At 40.3% G+C, this 20,595-nt stretch overlaps 1 protein-coding gene across 8 annotated transcripts; it reads left to right on the forward strand.

Moving 5' to 3' along the window:
* Positions 1–314: 314 nt before the first annotated feature.
* LOC110307039 (cytosolic 5'-nucleotidase 1B) lies at positions 315–20,175 on the forward strand. 8 transcript variants are annotated; one of them, XR_002379348.1, is made up of 11 exons: positions 343–433; positions 2,008–2,097; positions 2,424–2,597; positions 3,059–3,202; positions 4,958–5,476; positions 5,654–5,821; positions 7,412–7,541; positions 10,327–10,449; positions 10,830–11,014; positions 16,889–16,982; positions 19,786–19,846. XR_002379348.1 is itself a non-coding variant. In XM_021179250.1 (10 exons), the coding sequence occupies exons 1-10, from the start codon at positions 401–403 to the stop codon at positions 20,113–20,115; spliced, it is 1,896 nt and encodes a 631-aa protein (XP_021034909.1). In that variant the 5' UTR covers positions 326–400; the 3' UTR covers positions 20,116–20,175. The 8 variants fall into 8 exon arrangements, 7 of the variants coding, with proteins under 7 accessions (XP_021034908.1, XP_021034906.1, XP_021034909.1 ...); XM_021179250.1 differs by lacking the exon at positions 16,889–16,982 and having other exon boundaries at positions 326–433; positions 19,786–20,175; XM_021179246.1 differs by lacking the exon at positions 16,889–16,982 and having other exon boundaries at positions 4,958–5,428; positions 19,786–20,175.
* The last annotated feature ends 420 nt before the right edge of the window (positions 20,176–20,595 follow it).

Below are 20,595 nucleotides of genomic sequence, written 5' to 3' on the forward strand. Positions count from 1 at the left end.
AATGAATTTGTATTCATTTCAACCAGAATATGGACAAAGCCAAGGAGAATAGGTATGATGTGTGACAGAGTCAGGCTTTAAAAAACATAGGTATAACGAGGTTGTAAAATGGATATTGCAGCATAATGGACATCTGAGCAATTTACACATCAATTCCTGCAGATGCAAGAGATGGCAATAAGTAAATGTGCTGAAATAGGAAAGGCTACTGCTCTCTTCACAACAACAACGAAATCTAAGTATATATGTGTGGCATCAGTTAGTTACCATGGAATCACACATGATGTCATAAATTTGACATTCTAAATTCAGAGCTAGACTGAGCCAGCGAAGTGATAGGAAATGGAGCTGGGGAGATGAAGACCATCATAACAACAAACGAATTCCATCAGTTGAAGAAATGAGTCAAACATCCTTGAAACAAAAAAAGAAAGTGAGTGAGTGAGTGAGTGAGTGAGTGAGTGAGTGAGTGAGTGAGTGAATGAGTGAGTGAGTGAGTGAGTGAGTGAACTACCCTAAAATCTTACCAGAAAGCTGAGAACATGGAAACATTCGTCCATTTTTACTCTCTGGGAATGCTCTGCAACAACAAATAAGTCTAGACCACAGAGACATGGAATAGGGAATGGAAGCAACAAAGAAAGAGGTGAAGTGGGAGAATGTAGGCCAACCTAGTGTGTCAGCCTGTGTTGAACATATGCTCATAGTTAATATGAAAAAGTAAATACAATGACTCTATAGGAGATTTGTACAAAGAACGTTTGCCTGTGGTGCTGCAGCAAGATTGGAGTGAGCTGAGTTTTGGAGATTATTGAAGAGAAAGTGGCTTACAAAGAAGTTACATGGGTGTTAAGCATAGAAATAGGAAGTAGTGGGGCTTCATCCTGATGTTCCTGGTCTGTTTGGGTTGAAGATAGAGTTGACCCGGGAATAAAGCTTAAGTATGCTTACATTCAACAAAAGAGACACCTTTGGAAATGTGAAGGCTTTAAAAGCCATGAATGATGACCGGAGACCTAACACAAAGATAAAGAATGGTTAGATTTAAATATTTTGGAAGCTAGAAGTGACAGAATATTATGGAACCTGAAATGGGGCCATGGGAGTTGGTGGGGTCAGCTCAGGTCAGCTCAATAATTATGCAGCTAGGCCATTCCTTGAAGTCACATCTCATTCAAACACCATGGAGATGATGTTTCCTGGGCCGGTGCAGGGAGTAAATGGATGAACATAGAAGTTTCTGAAAGGACTTTGGTCTAATTTATGTATGTATGGCACATCATAAAAAGACACTTAACACTAATATTAATGACAGTACACACTTGAATTAGCATAAAACAAGTAGACTTCGGTATTTCCCACTCAAAATGCAGGCATCAATATTTGATTAGGTTTCTACAAAATAAGTGTTCATCCTATCTGTTCTTGATTTTTACCTATTAGTTTGTTAGTAGGTAATTCCCTTTTTTAGCTAGATGCTAAGAGAAACTTGACAATAAGAATAGATGTACCAATAAATTTGTAAAAGATAAAAGCCCTTGTTTGTAAAAATCAAATTAATACTGGTTAGGATCAGCTATATGAGTTTCTGTTCTATATAGAAAATGAAAAGTTTCATAATTAGCAGTCTTCAGAAAAACAGGAGAAGAAACAATTATTCTGCACATGCAACATTACACTTAAATCCAAATGCTGTCGATCCCCCGAAGATGCTCATTACATTCCTCATGCTATCATTTTTAATGATAAATACAGCTCATATCCTGAACCCATGGAATGACTGAGTCATATAACAATATGCTTATGTAATATTTTATTTATAAAATGTGTCCTTTTCTTATACTTGCTAGAGTGGGAAAGGAATCATAGCTAAAGTTTACATAAATTTTTGATGCTGGCCAAGGGACAAAGTTTAGGTTTTATTTACCCTGTTTTAATTCCCAAACCCAAGGTTTCTAATGTCTCTGAGAGTAAACATTAATAAACATTCTTTGTTTCCATATTAAGAATGAACCTGGAAGGAGGTACTCAAAAGAGAGTCTAGATGCAGAGAAAAGAAAGGATTCTGACAAAACTGGAGCTCGTCTGAGCACTCAGGTGAGCTGCCCTGCATAACACAGCTGAAAGAAAGCAGAAAACACAATGAGAAAAAACAGGGGGGAAGCTCTGGAGGAGACATGTGAGCCCTTCAGGTCTGCACCAATGGATACTCCTAAGGTCCTAGTGAAGAGGTTAGGGGTACACTCAGGAGAAGCTGGCCCTTGCCCTCCCTCCAGTCCACAGCCTCCCTGTTCAGGCAGAATGATAAGTGTAGAAATACAGTCTCCTCCGCTCAGCCAACAGGAGGAGACTGGTCCATTCAGATCAGGGAGGGAGTGGAAGTCTGGCCATCACATTGACCCATTTTCTGCACAATCTTTCAGATGAGGCGTGCAGGCTACCCGAATCACTCGCTGAGATGTTGCCCCATGCGGTATCACCACTCCTGTAGACGCTGCCTTTGTGCAGCTGAGGGAACTAGCCCCTGTCGCACAATACGTATTTATATTCACATGTGCCTGTTGTGGGAGCAGGGCCGGCAGATCACCATGATCAGGGTGAGCAGAGATCGCATGACTAATTTGGGAGGGGAGCCCCAGTCATCCTGGGTAGGGGAAGGATATGGGACAGAAAATAGTCCACTTGCCTCTCCATGGTGTCATCATGAAACAAAGGTTGGCAGGTTGTATGCACTTTTGTGTAGCTGTCACAGAGCCCTGCTGCAGCTGTGGTTTGAGTATCAGCTGCCCTCGATTTACAGTACAGTAAAATCATAGATATATAATTTTGACCTATAGTCATAGGTTTATCTTTAAGGGCGGATGTTGGGGAAAGGAGAAGATATGACTGAAGAGCAAAACCAGGACCTAGACTGAATCAAGGGTCATAGAAACAGGGCTGGGGAACATCTTTCCCTTGGTTGCTGCTGTTTTTTGTCTGACATGGTTATCCTGTGGGCAGATACATATAAGGAGTAGATGGTTAAGAATTAAATAGTTGGGTCTTTTCTCTTACACAGGGATCCCAAGAATTACCTCTGCATAATACAGACTCCAGAGGTTACGTCGTACGAAATCAGTGGTCCCGAACATCACGGAGCCCATCTACTGGGGCTCCATCAGTGGATGAGCCCAGAAGCAGGAATACTGTCATCAAGGTAGAGGTAATGATGAAAGAGAGGAGTGGGTGATAAATGATAACTTCTGTCTATTGGGACTTATTTTTCAAAGTGCTTAGACCCTGTTCTGGGTAAGTGACTTTTTTAATGTTAGTTTTTTATTAGATATTTTCTTCACTTACATTTCAAATGCTATCCCCTTTCCTAATTTCCTCTCTAAAAGTCCTCTATACCTTCCTGCCACCCTGCTCCTCAACCCACCCACTCCTGCTTCCTGACCCTGGCATTCCCCTGTACTGGGACATATATTCTTCTCAAGACCAAGGGCCTTTCCTCCCATTGATGACTGACTAGGCCATCTTCTGCTAAATATGCAGCTAGAGACACGAGCTCTGGGGGTACTGGTTAGTTCATATTGTTGTTCCTCCTATAGAGGTGCAGACCCCTTCAGCTCCTTGGACACTTTCTCTAGTTCCTTCATTGGGGGCCCTGTTTTCCATCCAATAGCTGACTGTGAGCATCCACTTCTGGATTTGCCAGGCACTGGCACAGCCTCACAAGAGATAGCTATATCAGGGTCCTGTCAGCAAATGCAAAATGCAAAAAGACCCTAACTCAAAACATCTAGGAAATCCCGGACACAATGGTAACTGACTTCTTAGTAGTTAATTTAGCTTTTCCAGAAACACCTAGGCCCGCCTAAACTTACCACTGAGAAAACAAAACCACAGAGCGATCTGCCCAAATTTTCATACTACAAAGCAGAAGACAACAGTTTTAAATACAGTTTTTAGGTCTAGTAATATATTCTCTGTCCTTCATCTAAATAACAAACACAATTGAGTACCCTTGGCTTTCAAAAGAAGAAAGGGAAGAAAACAATCAAATCAAAAGAGAACATTTAAATGTCATTGCATGGGCTTTAGACCTTTAAGTTGGCCTGACCACATAAGTGAGATTATGAAATTCTTTTCAGATGCATAGAAAAGAAGAGATTTCCCTGTTCAAATATATAAACACATTCCATATACCTATATTTTGCTGGGTTTGGTTCAGTAATCTCACCAAGAATGGCCATACATGTGAAACAAACATAAATTGAGTGTTATATGAATACATGAATGTTTAATAACATCTTGCAGAGCTGTGTCAGTAATGCATTCTTTCTCCAGAACTGCCCCTTCTTATTTAGAAAGATAATCAACTCTGATGTTATCTGATAGCATATCAAGACTGCGACTTTGGGAATGGGTGGGTTGGGGAGCAGGGCAGGGGGAGTGTATAGGGAACTTTAGGGATAGCATTTGAAATGTAAATGAAGAAAATATCTAATAAAAATTGTTAAATTAAAAGAAAAAAAAAAGGACTGAAGCCTTCCCAGCAATCACATGCATAGTCACTGCGCAAAGAAAGTCACAGAGGATTAGGGTAAGTAGAGCCTTCTAGTGCCAGTGTCTTACCCAATATGCACATGAAGCTCACTGGAGTCATTTAGGGAGGCAAGGTTTATGATTTATTCAAAGCCAAATACCAGGTGCTGCAATGAGCAAATGTGATACCCATGTGTGAGGTCCAGGTAGAGGGGTTGGTGGATGAGAGTACAGCAAGCAGTCTATTTTAACAGGAATACCCAATGTCTGGAGACTAGAAATGCTTGGATGCTTTTCAGTCTAGTTAAAGGGGCGAGAATGAACCAGGATTCATTCAATATCTAGGAATAGGCTAGAGCTAGGAGGTGCAGTATGGGAGATAAATGTAAATCCTCATGGGCCTAAACTTCAACCTCCATTTCTTCATCAGGCCCCTAACAGCTCCACTACCTCTCGAACTTCCTCTGCCTCCCCCAGTCAACACGAGACCTCGCCTCCACCTCAGACATCAGAGAAGTCCTCCATTCAACAGACCCCCCAGAACAGACCTATCACCCAGCTTGAATCACAACCTCCCACACCTCCGGAAACAGAGCCAAACTCGAGACGAACATCGGCGAAGATGTATACAGGCAGTGATCCATGGGCTCACAGGGAAAACAGAGAGCCTAGAGACTTGCAGTTGAGGGACTATGCACACAGCTGTGACTCGCGAGAAGGGATGCCCAAGACCCGAGAATATCCGCGCACTCCTCCTACTGAGTGGAAGCCCTATGTCCAGCGTCGCCTCCAGTATGGCACCTCTGTGGACTTGGAACCGGAATATATATCTGATGGCCTGCAGCAGAGGCAGAGGCAGCAGACGGAGGAAGATGAGGTGGATGAGGCCTATTGGACATCTGTGAGCATGCTGTATGAGAAGATCCCCAGCTGTGCACGGCCCAGGCCGGTGAGGGTGCCTGGCTTCTGGCACCCCTAGGCTCCCTTCTGCCTGTCCCTCAACTCCATCCCACTTATTGTGTAGAGAAGACCTTCTCAGCCTTCCCACCTCGGTCCTCTATCCTGTCTCAGCTACATTCCTACCCTTTTCTATATGTGTTGACTTTCCTCTCCTTGACCTCCACAGCCCAAACCCAAGCATGCCATCACCATTGCCGTCTCTTCTCGGGCACTTTTCAATATGGTAGATGACAGAAAAATCTACGAAGAGGAAGGTCTGGAAAAGTACATGGAGTATCAGCTCACTAACGAGAATGTCATCCTGACCCCAGGGCCAGCATTCCGGTTTGTCAAGGTACTGTGTAAACTGCCATTCACTCCCATCAGGGACTCTGGATAAGAAGAAAAAGGACCCAGATGGACCTTTGGGAGTTTGCCCATTCTCCTCAATAATCCCTATACCATCTTTATAATTCTTGCCCCATTCCAGTTGACCAAGTCCCAAAGATATTCGGAATTGTTGAGAGAAGGATTTTTCATCCTGAATCTGCCATTATGAATCGTGGCTTTCTTCAATGGAGCCCTGGTTACCTGGCCTTTAAACAAAAGCCTGATTCCTCTAAACAGAAGTTAGGTAGGAAATAATAATGAGTTAATGGTCCTGGGTAGTAGAAAGAAAACGCCTTATTAAAATAATGGAATTCACTTGAGCTGGTCTGACCCCAAATATATTAAGAAAATCAAGACTATCCCAGCATGTACTATCATGAATGTATACTAAAATATGTAGCACTCATAACCTATCTCCTGTATACAATTATTGGATTATTATACAATCAATCATGTAACTATGTGAAAGCAAATGTCACCTCTACGGGTTTGGAGTAAGATACTTGCATGACATGTAGAACCATGGAGAGAAACCACCAGCCCATGAAAAACATTTAATTTTTTTTTTGTAAAAAGATTAAAGGGCTGGAAAGAAGAGTGTAGTATTTAAAGCTGGCATTGTTCTTGAAGAGGACCTGACTTGGTTCCCAATCCCCACATAGGGCAGCTCACAACCATCTCCAGCTTCTAGACATATAGTTCCCAATGTTTGGATCAGGACCCCTTTGGCAACCCTGTCTCTTCAAAATGTTTACCTTACAAATAATAAGAATAGCAAATTTTCAGTTATGAAGTATCAAAGGAAATAATCTTATGGTTGGGGTCACCATAACATGAGGAACTGTATTAAAGGGTCTCAGCATTAGAAAAGTTGAGAACCACTGAGCTAGAGACTCTGGAAGTACTTTCTTTCTTTTACACACACACACACACACACTTTAAAAAATGAATTAAATGCCAAAACTAAAATTAAAATAAGTGAGTCACAGCCTATGATGTTCCATAGAACATACAAAAACAAAACAAAACAAAACCAAAATGAGATTATCAGTTTGCCTCAATCTGCTTTCTGCATGAGTGACAAGTAAATTCCCAAATCGTTCCAAATTTCTTACAATAAAATCAGGATTTACAAAGTTAAACAAATAGACAAATAAGAAGGCATATCATTAAATGTATCTTTTTCTCTACCTACTGCTGAGATAATTTTTTTGGTTATTTTATTTATACTAAATTTCAAATGTTGCCCACCCCCCTTTCCCGGTTTCCCCTCCACAACCCTCCTATCCTATCTCCTCTTCCAAGACAATTCTATTAAACAGGATGTTTTAATACCATCCTGTAGACATCCCCATTTGTGCCATGGGCATTAATTGAGGCTTATGTGTGGGAGTCAGAAAACATAGGAAAGGTGACATCACCATGTTTTAAAAGAGCACTGATTTTTCAGTCAGGACTCTATGGAGCTTGATTCTGACCCTGATGAGGTGTTTTTCTTCTTGCTGCCTAACACCTTGCTTGCCCTTTTTTATACATCCATGTTTGCAACCTGCAGGCACTGCAGCATGTCAACTCTAGACTCCGTGATCTGTATCCTGAGGAACAGGACTTATTCGATATAGTACTGATGACTAATAACCATGCCCAAGTGGGAGTAAGGCTTATAAACAGCGTCAATCACTACGGTAAGTAAAATAAATACCATGTGGAAGACCGGCTCTCAGCCCTGCAAAAAAGAAGCCATGCTATTTAGCTAACTGTGGCTTAAACCATTGCAATGTCTTTGATACCAACACCCCCTTCTGAGTGGGGAATGTTTATTTGCCTATGTCAGAACAAGAAAGACCATGTTCATTTTTAACTTCAGCACAGAGTTGGGCTCAAAGCTCTGGACTTAACTTGTCAAGTGTGAATTTCAAAGTCTTAATTCCAGGTCCTCAATATATTTCTCTGCTTTATGTTTTTCACTTCTGAACTTGACTTCAAGGAGCCGTCAGCCCAGAGGCTTTTTCTATGGGATCAAACTTTTTCCTCACCACAGATCCATGTTACAGGTTGAAAGGTTTAAGGTTTTCACCTCCCCTTCTAGTTCTTAAAATTGGATGCTCCTGGCTGTTCTCTCTCTCTCTCTCTCTCTCTCTCTCTCTCTCTCTCCCACACACACAAGTCCATATTTTTACCAGAAAATTTGTCTTTATTACTTTACATAAAAGATTGCATTGGTGCTGATCTTCACAGCATTGCCACCGATGTACCTTTCTTGTAAATTTTCCTTTTGTTTTTCTACTATGAAACGACCTAACAGTCTCTTTGAGATGCCTTGGTCTTGTTTTCCAGTAACAGATTTAGTTGTGAGTAAGTCGCATCAAAATCAGGTTTAAATTATGAACATAGAGATTCTAAGTTTAAATTAGGAATATTTATAAATAACCAAGGTGTATTATAAGCTGTTGTGTTTTATTCTACTTCACATGATCCTACTTATAAAATCTGAAATGCATTTTAGTAATTCAACCTTTATAATGTTATGAATTGAAGAGAAAATGTATGTCAAAGGCTCTGAGGAGCATACGATACTCAGCAAATGAAGTTTATTAGGCTCTTGCCATATATAGCACAGGCTAGCTCTAGGTCATCTTGCCTCAGCTTCCCAGAATGGGACTTCAGGTGTACAGCATCACAATCTCACTGCTTTAGTAAGTGATAGTGGTATGTCTGTCCTGAAGCATGATAAACACACCAAGGTTTCCAGCCTCCGGAATCAGCTACTTAAATATGAATTCTGTTGATTAAACAATTGGAACATCTTTCCAGCTGGTCTTTTCCATGGAATTACAACCTTTTACCTTGGAAGAGTTGGTTATTTCCCTCTTTAGGATACAGAAGACAGTCTTTGCCTATCTCTACTGTGGTCTTCATTACCATAATTATGCCCGGCTCCTTAGTAATTGGGAATCACTTTGAAGAAAAAGAAAAGAAAACAAACAAAAAACAATGTTTTCACTCAGTTTTGAAATCCTAGTACCAACACATATTTTCTAGAACGTTATATTGATGTTATATAATGGTATATAAGATCCACTTCTGAGACGCTTAAAGTCAACTTTGTATCAATTGAAATTTTTATATTTTGTTGACACCAAAGCATTCTACCCACATTGGTGACCTATGCCCCTTAATTCTTCGGAAAACAGCTAACCAGATTCCATATTTTGCTTTATCTAACATAGTTACCCAGTTTATCATAAATTTAAACATAATTTTGAATAATCACATAGATTTTTATCATATGCATGAGTCTCACATTGATGGATATATATTTTCAAATATAATCTGGACCTTAGATTTTTATACTTAAATCCTTACTAAAACTTTGTAGATTCCGTATAATAATACTGTCAGAAAAGGAATTCTATGTTAAAAGGCATAACTCTCTAAAAACTCTTAATAGATACCATTAAATTAATTATTTTGTATATAGATTGAACTTTAGAACTAATTAGTGCTGGTCAATGGTCAGCCACTGACCTATATCTCTTTGCTCATTAAATATCTTTCAAGGCAACTTGTACAAATTCATTCTTTTATTCATTGTATATGTGGGTGCTGGATATACAAGATCTTTTGAACAGTCAATTTTTCTTCTTTTAATTATTGGGAGGTATTTTAAAGTATATTAGTTGAAGCCTGATGGCATAGGCTTATCATGCTAACTTTTCAGAAGACTACAGCAAGATGCAAGAGGGCTATCTTGGATTTGAGACCTACCTAGGTTACACAGAAACACATGCAAGTTGAATACCAGGTTGGGCAACTTAGATATAGCATAATTAATAATTTTTACAAGTTAAATGGATGTTCATTGGTAGAGATATCAGTTAATATTCCATTTGCTAATAGCTGCAATCAAATATTCTAGTCAAGAAGGAGTGAAATTTTTAGATTATCTTTAGAAAATAATTTAAATCCTGGGTGACTTATTACTACGTATTACATTGAAGAAATGTAGAAATAGTATTTAAAATGGGGCTATACCTTAAAAACTCCTTTCAATAAGCAAGGAGGAAGCTGTAATTTAAGGAAAAGAGAGACTTATCCTCATGCAGATGTAGTTAAACATGTGGGCTGAAGACTGCCGTATGTCTTTGAACTAGTAGGTTGTGCAAGTCTTTCCAGCATCCTTTTCTATAAGGAGAATCACACATGGCATGCTGTTTTAAGTAAATTGACATGGTTTGTATGAATATGCTCCATAAACTATAGTGTGCCAAACTATGAAGTTTCTTTGATGTTTTATAATATTGGTGCTGTGAAACTCATTTTTAGTTTTCAAAAATTTATAACATTCAGTTAGACTTACAAATGAACTCACAAGCATTTACTAATACAACATTTTATTCCTACAGTAAATGTCATTTGGATCAATGTTATATCTTTGATCATAACACAGCTTTTCTCACCTGATAATAGGTCTACTGATTGACCGCTTCTGTTTGACGGGTGGGAAAAGCCCCATTGGATATTTGAAGGCATATCTTACCAACTTGTATCTTTCTGCCGATTCTGAAAAAGTACAAGAAGCAATAAAAGAAGGTAGTGACCTGGGTTTATTCTAGCTCATAAGGTTTGAACTGATAGTTAGTTACCTTGGGTTTCACACAGCTTTAGCTGGCTTACTTCTTATTGCCTCTTCTGCTGAGGCTTTTACACATATGGCACCCCTTACTTGTGTTCCATAAGGATTTGACCTTACGGGAAGATAACATTTTCTGTGGTTATTGCATAGCTCATTTTCACCTCCCATTCCTGTATAAACAGAGTCTGTGTATATTCTGAGATTTGTAGTTGTAGGCAGCTCCAGAATTATGTGGCAACAACTAAAGAAGAAGCTTTCTATGGGGAAAACGACTTTACTTGGAGAAACTAAAACCTATAGGCTTAAAAAGAGTACTAATCTATCCCTATGATGTCAGGTATTGCCTCTGCAACCATGTATGCTGGAGCCAAAGACATGGCTTATTGCGACACACAGCTACGCGTGGCCTTTGATGGGGATGCTGTCCTCTTCTCAGATGAATCTGAACATATTGCCAAGGATCACGGGCTGGACAAATTTTTCCAACATGAAACACTATTTGAAAATAAGCCTCTTGCTCAGGTAAGATAACCAACTTTAATTTTCATCTACTTTTCTTCCAACATGTGAATATCGATGTTGTTCCTTGTGATGACTTTCAACTAATTTTAGATGGCCTCCTCCACTCTGTATATTCTACTCTTTTGCTTGTTAGTTCCTCCTTACTCCTTACTTCGGAACATATATGGTTGCGAATTTTACCATTCTTTTATATATCCTCTTGGAAACACTTCAGTGATCTTCTGTTACTGATGAGGTAACTTACTTCAAGTTATTAGTGACACACAGGACTGTGTACCATTAAGCCATTTCAACATCTTTAGCCTCAAAGTCATGTCCAATATACTCACTGCTCTGTAAACATTTACTTGGTCTGTCAGACTGTGACTTCAAGTTCAAGAAAGACACTTTAATTGGGAAGAACTTCCAGACTGATATTCTGCGTCCAAATAAATAATTAGCCTTCAACAAACAAGTATTGGAGGATTTTGTGTATTTGTTTGTTTTTGCTTTTTCTTTTTACTAAATCCACTTCATGAAGTATTAAAAATTAAGATCTAGATCTAAAAGGGGGTGTTTCAAAATTGGAAACATGAAAATGGAATCCAAATTGAATCTGAACTGATGGTTGATCCAGTTTTTATTCTGAATCTGATCCATATAATGTTCAGTAGCAACCAAGAGTATGGACCTGTAGGCCTTGCTCCCTGTCCTTCAAAGGATGTTCAGACTTCCAGTCTTAAGTAATGTATCTACAGGATATTTTCAGATATTCTTTGTCAAGTTAAGGTGCTACCAACCACTATGCATTTTTTGAAGATTTGTGGAATGGATGCTGGGTTTTGATTGATGCCTTCACACTATTAGTTGAGAAAATCCATTGGTTTGGGAGGACATGCATATGTAAATTCACTGAAGGATCTTAACTTGTTGAGGCAGTAATGCACTGCATGAACACTGGAGAAAGTCATAGAGTGTCGTCATCCTTTTTAGACATTCCTGGATTCAGTCTGAGAAGATGTCTGCCTTCATATATATATATATACATATATATATATATATGTATGTATGATGTATGTATGTATACGAGTAGTCTAGAGTTTACTTGCTGTATCTCACTTGAGTAGTAGAGTAATAATGATTCATGATTTTATAAAATGCATGAAAATTATGCAAATGTTTGATAAACCTTTCTAGACAAACTACCTAGACCCAGATATCATTTAAAAAATTTTTATTATGTATATTATTTTAGTATATACTATATATATTTTAAGTGTGTATGTGTGTGTGTTGTATGTGTGATGGGGTTGGATCACATGTGCCATGGCATGTATATGGAGGATAAGGGACAACTTTGTGGACTCAATGTTAGCATTCCTTCTAGGTTTCACCCCACAGTTACTTGGCAACAGCCAGGTATGCCTGGCTTACTAAAAAAGGGGCTGCTTGCCCCCTCCTGGCTCTCTTACCCTAGTACTCTACTCCTTCTCTCCCTGATCCCTTTCTCCCTCTCTCCCTTCCCCCTCCCCACCTTTCTCCACTGTTTCCACTGTTCCTATCAGGCCTCCCTCTCCCTCCCCACCTCCCTCTGACTCTGTCTGTCTCTGTCTCTGTCTGTCTCTGTCTCTGTCTGTCTCTGTCTGTCTCTGTCTGTCTCTCTCTGTGTCTCTGTCTCTGTCTCTGTCTCTGTCTCTCTCTCTCTCTCTCTCTCTCTCTCTCTCTCATTCTCTCCTCCCTTCCCCACTCCCTTTCCTATGCCCTAAATAAACCCTATTCCATACTATACCCATTGTATGGCTGGTACCTCAGGGGGAAGGGATGCCTCAGCATGGACCCGTTGAGACACCCCCTTCCACCTCACCATACCTGGCTCTATCAAACATATCCTTGGCCCTTCCTTTTTATATAAAAACGCAACACTCAGTGCTCTCATTTCACCTTTATATGAGTTCTGGGAATCTAATTCTGGTCTTCAGACTTAAACAAAAAGTGCTTTTTCTCCTAAACCATCTTGCCAGACCTTGAAAGACTTTTCTCCCACATAGCCATTTAATTTTTCCTCTTCACTCCATTCCTTTCTTCTGTTTATTGTTTGTGCTCCTCAAAGAAATTAAAAATATCATTTATTTCTATAATCATAAACTTATATATGTTTTACTGTGTTTTTTAAAATGTTTTTAGAATAGTAAGTGATGTGCTCCCAATTTCATGTCCAATAATATTAATTATTGCCATTTTCCTTTGCTTTATTTCATTTTTGTGTCACTATGGGTAGTAATTTACCAATTTTATCTTTTTCACAAGGTAACTTTCCTAACATTTTTAGGTCACTGATTTTGTGTAATTTGGTTTCTTTTTTTTTTTTCTAAATTAATATCCCAGATGTTTAAAAGTGATGTCATTTTATTTCAATTCAAAATATATTTGAATTTCTTTATGACTTCCCCTTTATTGGTTGGATTGTTTACAGTTAAGGTAAATTAACTGTGAAACATTTGATGAGGTGTTTTTTTTTTTTTCCTTCCACATAGCTCTGTTACTCTTCACATGGCTTATTCCAGTGTGAGCAGAAAGTCTATGTTGCATTTTATGGTGTTTGTTGTGGTGTACTTTTTGCTGAGAAAGTTATAACCTGCTGAGTATGTCCTATGTATTGTGAAAATAATGTATTGTTGATGGTCCATTCTACAAGTGTAAATTAGATTATCACATTAATTAAAGTCATGTTGCTGGGATGAGAGGGTGTGTGTGTGTGTGTGTGTGTGTGTGTGTGTGTGTGTAGAATTAAGAGATGGATGTCAACCATTTTTCCCTGTCACCCATATGTTTTGAGACAGAGTCTCTGAACCTTGAATTCCCAACTAGGTGGACAGCAAACTCTGTCCATCCTCCCATTTCTGCCTCCCTAGTGCTAGGATTAAAGTCCTATACTACCACACTTCCCCCGACCCCCTTTTTAAATATATACAATGTTCTGCCTCCATGTATTCCTCCTCCAGGCCAGAAGAGGGCATCAGATCTCATTATAGATGGTTATGAATTACCATATGGTTGCTGGGAATTGAACTCAGGACCTCTGGAAAAGCAGCCAGTGCTCTTAACCTCTTAACCAGCCCCCAACACCTGATTTTTGATGTGGTTGCTACAGATACAAACTCGGGTGCTTGTACTGGAAAGCATTTTACACCACCACTTTAGTTCAGTTGTAAGATGTTTAATTCTTTTTGATTGTTTGCTGTCTTCACAACAAGAAGGCAGTGTTGAAGTACAGAAATATTACCGGGGATTTTTTTTCTTTGATTGACTGAGATAAGATCTAACTATGTGACTGTTTTACTTGCTGTTTCTATTAGTGTGGTGAAAAATCATGACCAAAAAGCAAGTTATGGAAGAATAGGTTTATTCAGTTTACACTTCCACAGTACTGTTGCACTGGCTATTTTTGTGTCAACTTGACACAGCTGGAGTTATCACAGAGAAAGGAGCTACAGTTGAGGAAATGCCTCCATGAGATCCAACTGTAAGGCATTTTCTCAATTAGTGATCAAGGGGGAAAGGCTCCTTGTGGGTGGGATCATCTCTGGGCTGGTAGTCTTGGGTTCTATAAGAGAGTAGGCTGAGCAAGCCAGGGGAACAAGCCAATAAAGAACATCCCTCCATGGCCTCTGTATCAGCTCCTGCTCCCTGACCTGTCTGAGTTCCAGTCCTGACTTCCTTGGTGATGAACAACAGTATGGAAGTGTAAGCCGAATAAACCCTTTCCTCCCCAACTTGCTTCTTGGTCATCATGTTTGTGCAGCAATAGAAACCCTGACTAAGACAACTGTTTATCACTGAGGGAAGTCAGGAAAGGAACTCAAACAGGGCAGGATCCAAGAGGCAGAAGCTGATCAAGAGACCATGGATGGGTCCTGCTTGTTCAACCTGCTTTCCTATAGAACCAGGAACTTCAGCCCAGGAATGACACCATCCACAATAGGCTGGGCCCTGCTCTGTCCATGACTAATTAAGAAAATGACAAATTGAGAAAATGCAGGCATTTTCTCAAGTAAGATTCCCTCCTTTCAGATAACTCTAGCTTGTGTCAAGTTCACATAAGACTAGCCAGCATAACTGACCCCTTGTCAGCTTGACACACAAGCACAAACATCACTATTAAGCCATGACCCTTTTTTTTCTTGTCTCTTAAGATCTCACATTAAAATTATAAGTAACTTTTAAAGTCCCACAGTCTTTATAAATTCAAACACATTAAAATTCCAATCCCATTGAAATAGCCAATTTCCTTTAAAATCCAAAGTTTCTCAGCTGTGGGCTCCAGTAAAATAAAAAATAAATAATTTCTTTCTTCAAGAGAAAAGATTAGGGGCACAGTCACAATCTGAAAATGCAAAACCAAACTCCAACATTTGCCTAAATGGGCATAAAAGAATGCCCAATATCTGGGATCCACTCGAGTTTTTCTAACTCCAAAGGGCTTGGGTCACTTCTCCAACTCTGTTCTCTGCAACACAAACAGCTTGATTTCTTGGCTACATCTGGCTCCACCCCACTGCTACTGCTATTCTTCTTGCTCAATCCATAGTACTGGCTTCTCCCAAACATAGGGGTCTTCTACTGCAACTGGGCTAAACTTTCACCAGTAGGTTTTATTTATGGTGCCAAGCCTCAGCTTCTTTACGATGTCGATGTCCCTTTCAATCTTGGGCCTTTGACTACCACTGAGGCTGCACCTTCACCAATGACCTCTCCTGCCCTCTCTAGAGCCAAGCCTTAGCTGCTCTCCATGACCCCTTCATTCCTTCAAAACTGTTGCCACCTTGGTGACTCTTCGACTACAAAGTTCGTGACTGCCAGCACGAGATACAATCTTTGCTACCTCTGTAGCACAGCTGATGTGTGATAACTCTCATGAAACACTTTTCCAGAAGATTTTGCCTCAGTAATGCCAGTCTTTTCTTAATTACTGTTAAATGCTCAGCTCTGGAAGACCAGCATAAAGTATCCCAGCAAAGCAAAGATTTCACTTTAGTGGTTCTGGTATCTTGTTAATTACAGCTGATTCTACAGCCCCAACTAGTCAGAACCACAGGATTAAATCAAAATAACAAATGGCCGTGATAGAGTCTTTAAACTTCCCTCTGAAAACCTCATAGTTGAGGCCTCCGCCCTCTCTACTGCTCCTTTTTCTTAAAGGGTTTTTTTTTAATCTATTTTACAACCCAATCACAGCCCCCCTCTCTCCTCTCCTTCTAGTCTACTTACCCTTATACCCTTTCAACTTTCTCATTGCCCACTACTCTTCTCTTCAGAGAAGGAGGAACCTCCCTTGGGTACCACCCTACTCTGGGACAACTAGTCCCAGCAGGACTAGGCACATCCCGTCCCCTGAGGCCCTATCAGGCAGAATAGGAATGCAAAGGCAGAGAACAGAGATTGAGACAGCCCCTCTTCCACTTGTTAGGGGTACCACACAAAGACCAAGCTGCACATTTGCTACAAATGTGGGGGACCTAGACCCAGTCCCTGCATACTCCCTATGTGGTGTCCCTGTCTCTGTGAGCCCCATGATTCCAGGTTAATTGACTCTGAAGGTCTTATCGTGTCATCCACCTCCCTCCAGCTTGCTCAGTTCTATGCCTCCACTCTTCCACAAGACTCTCCAAGCTCTGCCTGATGTTTGGTCTTGGGTCTCTGCACCTGCCTCCATCTCCTGCTCGATGAGGCCTCTCAGTAATCAGTTATGCTAAGTTCTTGTCTGCAAGAACAACAGAGTATCATTAATACTGTCATGGGTTAGCTCTCTCACGTGGGATGGGACTCAAGTTGGTGCAGTCATTGGTTAGTTATTCCCTCAGTGCTGCTCCATTTTTATCCCTGCTCATCTTGTAGGTAAGACAGATTTGAGGTTGAAGGCTTTGTGAGTGGTTTGAACTTGAGAATATCACCACGAGTCAGGTAACCAAGATCCAGAAAGACATATGTGGTATGTACTCATAAGTGGGCATTAGCGATAAAGTGCAGGATAACCATGTTACAGTCTATGGACTCAAATAATCTGGGTAATAAGGAGGCCCCAAAGGAGGATGCATGAATCTCTCTCATAAGGGGAAACTAAATGGCCATCAAAGATGGATGGAAAGAGGGAAATGGGTAGGAGGAGTGAGGAGGGGAAAGGTGATAGTGATCAGGTGTGTGTGTGGGGGCAGGATATGGGTGGGAATGAGAATGGACAAGGTGGGGGGGGGCAATCTCTGGGACGAGCTGGAAGTCTGGGACAGGGGAGGGTACTGGGATAGAGGAATATAAGGGGAATCTATGGGGATGAGCCTGAGATTATTACCAGAGGGAGATAATAAGAGACTGACGTGCCTACCTCTTGTAGCCAGGCGGGACTTTCAGAGGAGGGAGGGGGCACCTGCAAAACCCTCTGTGTTGTTCTTATCAGTCTTACTTCCAAGCAGCCACAGAACATCCAACCAAGCTCTCAACATTAAATGGCTTTCCTATTGCAGAGCACTAAGATTCTTCCACAGTTCTCCCCAAAACATGGTCAGGTACCAACTTGTCTTAGTGATTTTTGTTTGTTTGTTTCTTTGATTGGTTGGTTGGTTGGCTGGGTTTTGTTGTTGTTGTTGTTGTTATCATTGTTTCTTTTTTGATTTTTTTTTTTTTGGTGGTTGTTTTTGTTCATTTGTTTGCTTGCTTCGAAGAAAGACCATGACCAAAACAACAAGTTGGGGATGGATGGGTTTATTCACCTTATACATCCATATTACTGGTCATCTTCAAACGAAGTTGGAATGAGAACTGAAACAGGGTAAAGTCCTGGAGGCAAGAGCTGATAGAGGCCATAATAGGTGCAGCTTACTACCCTCGTCTTGCTCAGCCTGGTGCCTAGGGTATTGGCACTAACCACAATGGACTGGGCCCTCAGTCATCAATCACTAATTAAGAAAATGTTTGCAGTTGGATCTTATGGGGACATTTCCTTATTGGAGCCTCCCTCCTCTTAGATAATCTGTATCAAATTGTGTCATGATGACAAACATCCAGCAGTAACTAAGGCTTTCCTTGAGCTCTGTGATGGCTTGCATATGCTTGGCCCAGAGAAGGGCATTATTAGTAGGTGTGGCCTTGTTGGAGTGGGTGTGTCACTGTGGGTGTGGGCTATATGACCCCCATCCTAGCTGCCTGGAAGTTAGTATTCTCCTAGCAGCCTTCAGATGAAGATGTAGAACTTTCAGCTCCTCCTGCACCATGACTGCCTGGATGCTGCCATGTTCCCACCCTGATGATAATGGACTGAACCCCGGAACCTGTAATGCATCCCCAATTAAATATCCTTATAAGAGTTACCTCAGCCGGGCAGTGATGGCACTCACCTTTAATCCCAGCACTTGGGAGGCAGAGGCAGGTAGATTTCTGAGTTCGAGGCCAGCCTGGTCTACAGAGTAAGTTCCAGGACAGTCAGGGCTACACAGAGAAACCCTGTCTTGAAAAACCAAAAATAAATAAATAAAAAGAGTTACCTTATTCATGGTGTCTGTTCACAGCAATAAAACCCTTACTAAGACAAGCTCACTGCCACCTGACTCAGTTTCTCATATGGTGGGATTACAAATGAGTTCTAACAAACCTGGCAATTTTGATCAGTTTTGCATATTTTGAATTCCACATATTTAGGAAAATGGTATATATTCTATATCACATTTATCAACTGTTTCTCATACAATGCCTGTCTGATATTCATATATTCCTAACTTTTAGAATAATGCTGTATGTGTTGTATATTTTTCTGAACTTTTCCCTTCAGCCAGCTATGTCTATTTATCCTGATTGTATATTTATTTAACCATGTGTGTGCCCCTGTACACACACACTATAATAAACATGGTTTTAAAATGGGCCAGTGAGGTGGCTTAGAGGATAAGAGTGCTTGCTTGTCACCAAGCCTGATGACCTGAGTTCCATCTTATTCAGAGAAAATATGACTCATGGAATCTATTTTTAGGCAAAACCTCACTCAGGTAGAGGGGACAGTGAGCAGTATGATGATAATATACTAAATTGTCAAACAGGATTTCCACAAGTATTTTCTTGAGAAGAGAGTAGTATGCAACAAATGTTGGCCAGCATGCCAATGGCGGCATGCGCATAGAAGACATAAATGAGTATAAAATAGTTAAGCATGGATGTAAACATAAAACAATGGAAAAGACTAAAATAACATAAAAAGAAACAAATATTATGTCTTAATGTAGAAACTATAAAGCTATAAAGCTATATAGCGTTAAGACAGGGTTGGACTCAGGCCAAACAAACAACTAGTTAAACAAAGTGACAGTAATTTCAAAGGTAAAATGTTCAGCTAACCAACAATGTGGTACAATGGTGGTTTTGGTGGTCAACTGAAACACATCTCCCAGTTACCGGGGATAATTTATGCCTATTGCCCTGGAGTACTATTAATAGAACGTTCTTTCATACTTAACATATCTTTGTCTGGATGAAAAATGATGTGGTTATCCTAGATTTATTCCAGGCATGCAAGGGATGGTTGTATATCAGGAAATATCTTCACATAAATGCAGAGAGTTTGACATCGTACTGTCAGCCCAGAATCACTGTAGGCCAGTCAGCAACCTGTGGATTTTAAGGTCATATAAGACCCTGTTTGTTTGTTTGTTTGGTTGGTTGGTTGGTTTGGTTTGGTTTGGTTTGGTTTTCAGTAATCACTTCTCTTTTGCTCACCCTTGCACAGCTGAGACTTACGTTCTCTTTTCCAGGGTCCTCTTAAAAGCTTTCTGGAAGATTTAGGGAAACTGCAGAAAAAATTCTATGCCAAAGACGAACGATTGCTTTGCCCCATCAGGACCTACCTGGTTACAGCTCGTAGTGCAGCGAGTTCAGGTGCCCGTGTACTGAAGACCCTTCGCCGATGGGGTCTAGAGATAGATGAAGCTCTTTTCCTGGCTGGAGCCCCTAAAGGTCCCATCTTAGTGAAGATTCGGCCCCACATCTTCTTCGACGACCAAATGTTCCACATTGAATCAGCACAGAAATTTGGTACCATCACGGCCCATGTGCCTTATGGCATTGCTCAAAAACGCAACTAGGGATGGGGAGGAAAAATAAACAGTCTGGTATTACAAATGGCACGTGTTTGGGATGGCTAGAGTGACTAGTTATTTCTGAGAATTTGACCACAAAACTTAGCTCCTTTGGTGTTTTTCTTTGCTTTTTGGAAAAAAATTTTGAACTTTCAAGCTACAGCCAAGCAATCTACTTTTTAAAGCTAAGGATGTTGGATACTATTGCACCTCTCTGTAAGTTGTAATGGGTGCCTCTTTAGACAAGTTTAGAACTTTGACACTTAAGTTGTTTCACAAGAAGCTTAATTAATTTTCAAAAAGCATTGCTCACTTTTTAATGTTAGTCAAATGAATGAATCTCTATGCAACATCACCTAGGAAAGGTATATTCAGGGTGGAATGAGTCCGATCAATGATACTGCTGATAACTGGGGCTGTGTCTTTTGTTATCTCTGTGTGGCAAGAATTTTACCAAGAAATGTCATTTTGTCTATAGGCATATAC

This window comes from Mus caroli, chromosome 12 (assembly GCF_900094665.2).
Source record: "Mus caroli chromosome 12, CAROLI_EIJ_v1.1, whole genome shotgun sequence".
Classification (NCBI taxonomy): domain Eukaryota; kingdom Metazoa; phylum Chordata; class Mammalia; order Rodentia; family Muridae; genus Mus; species Mus caroli.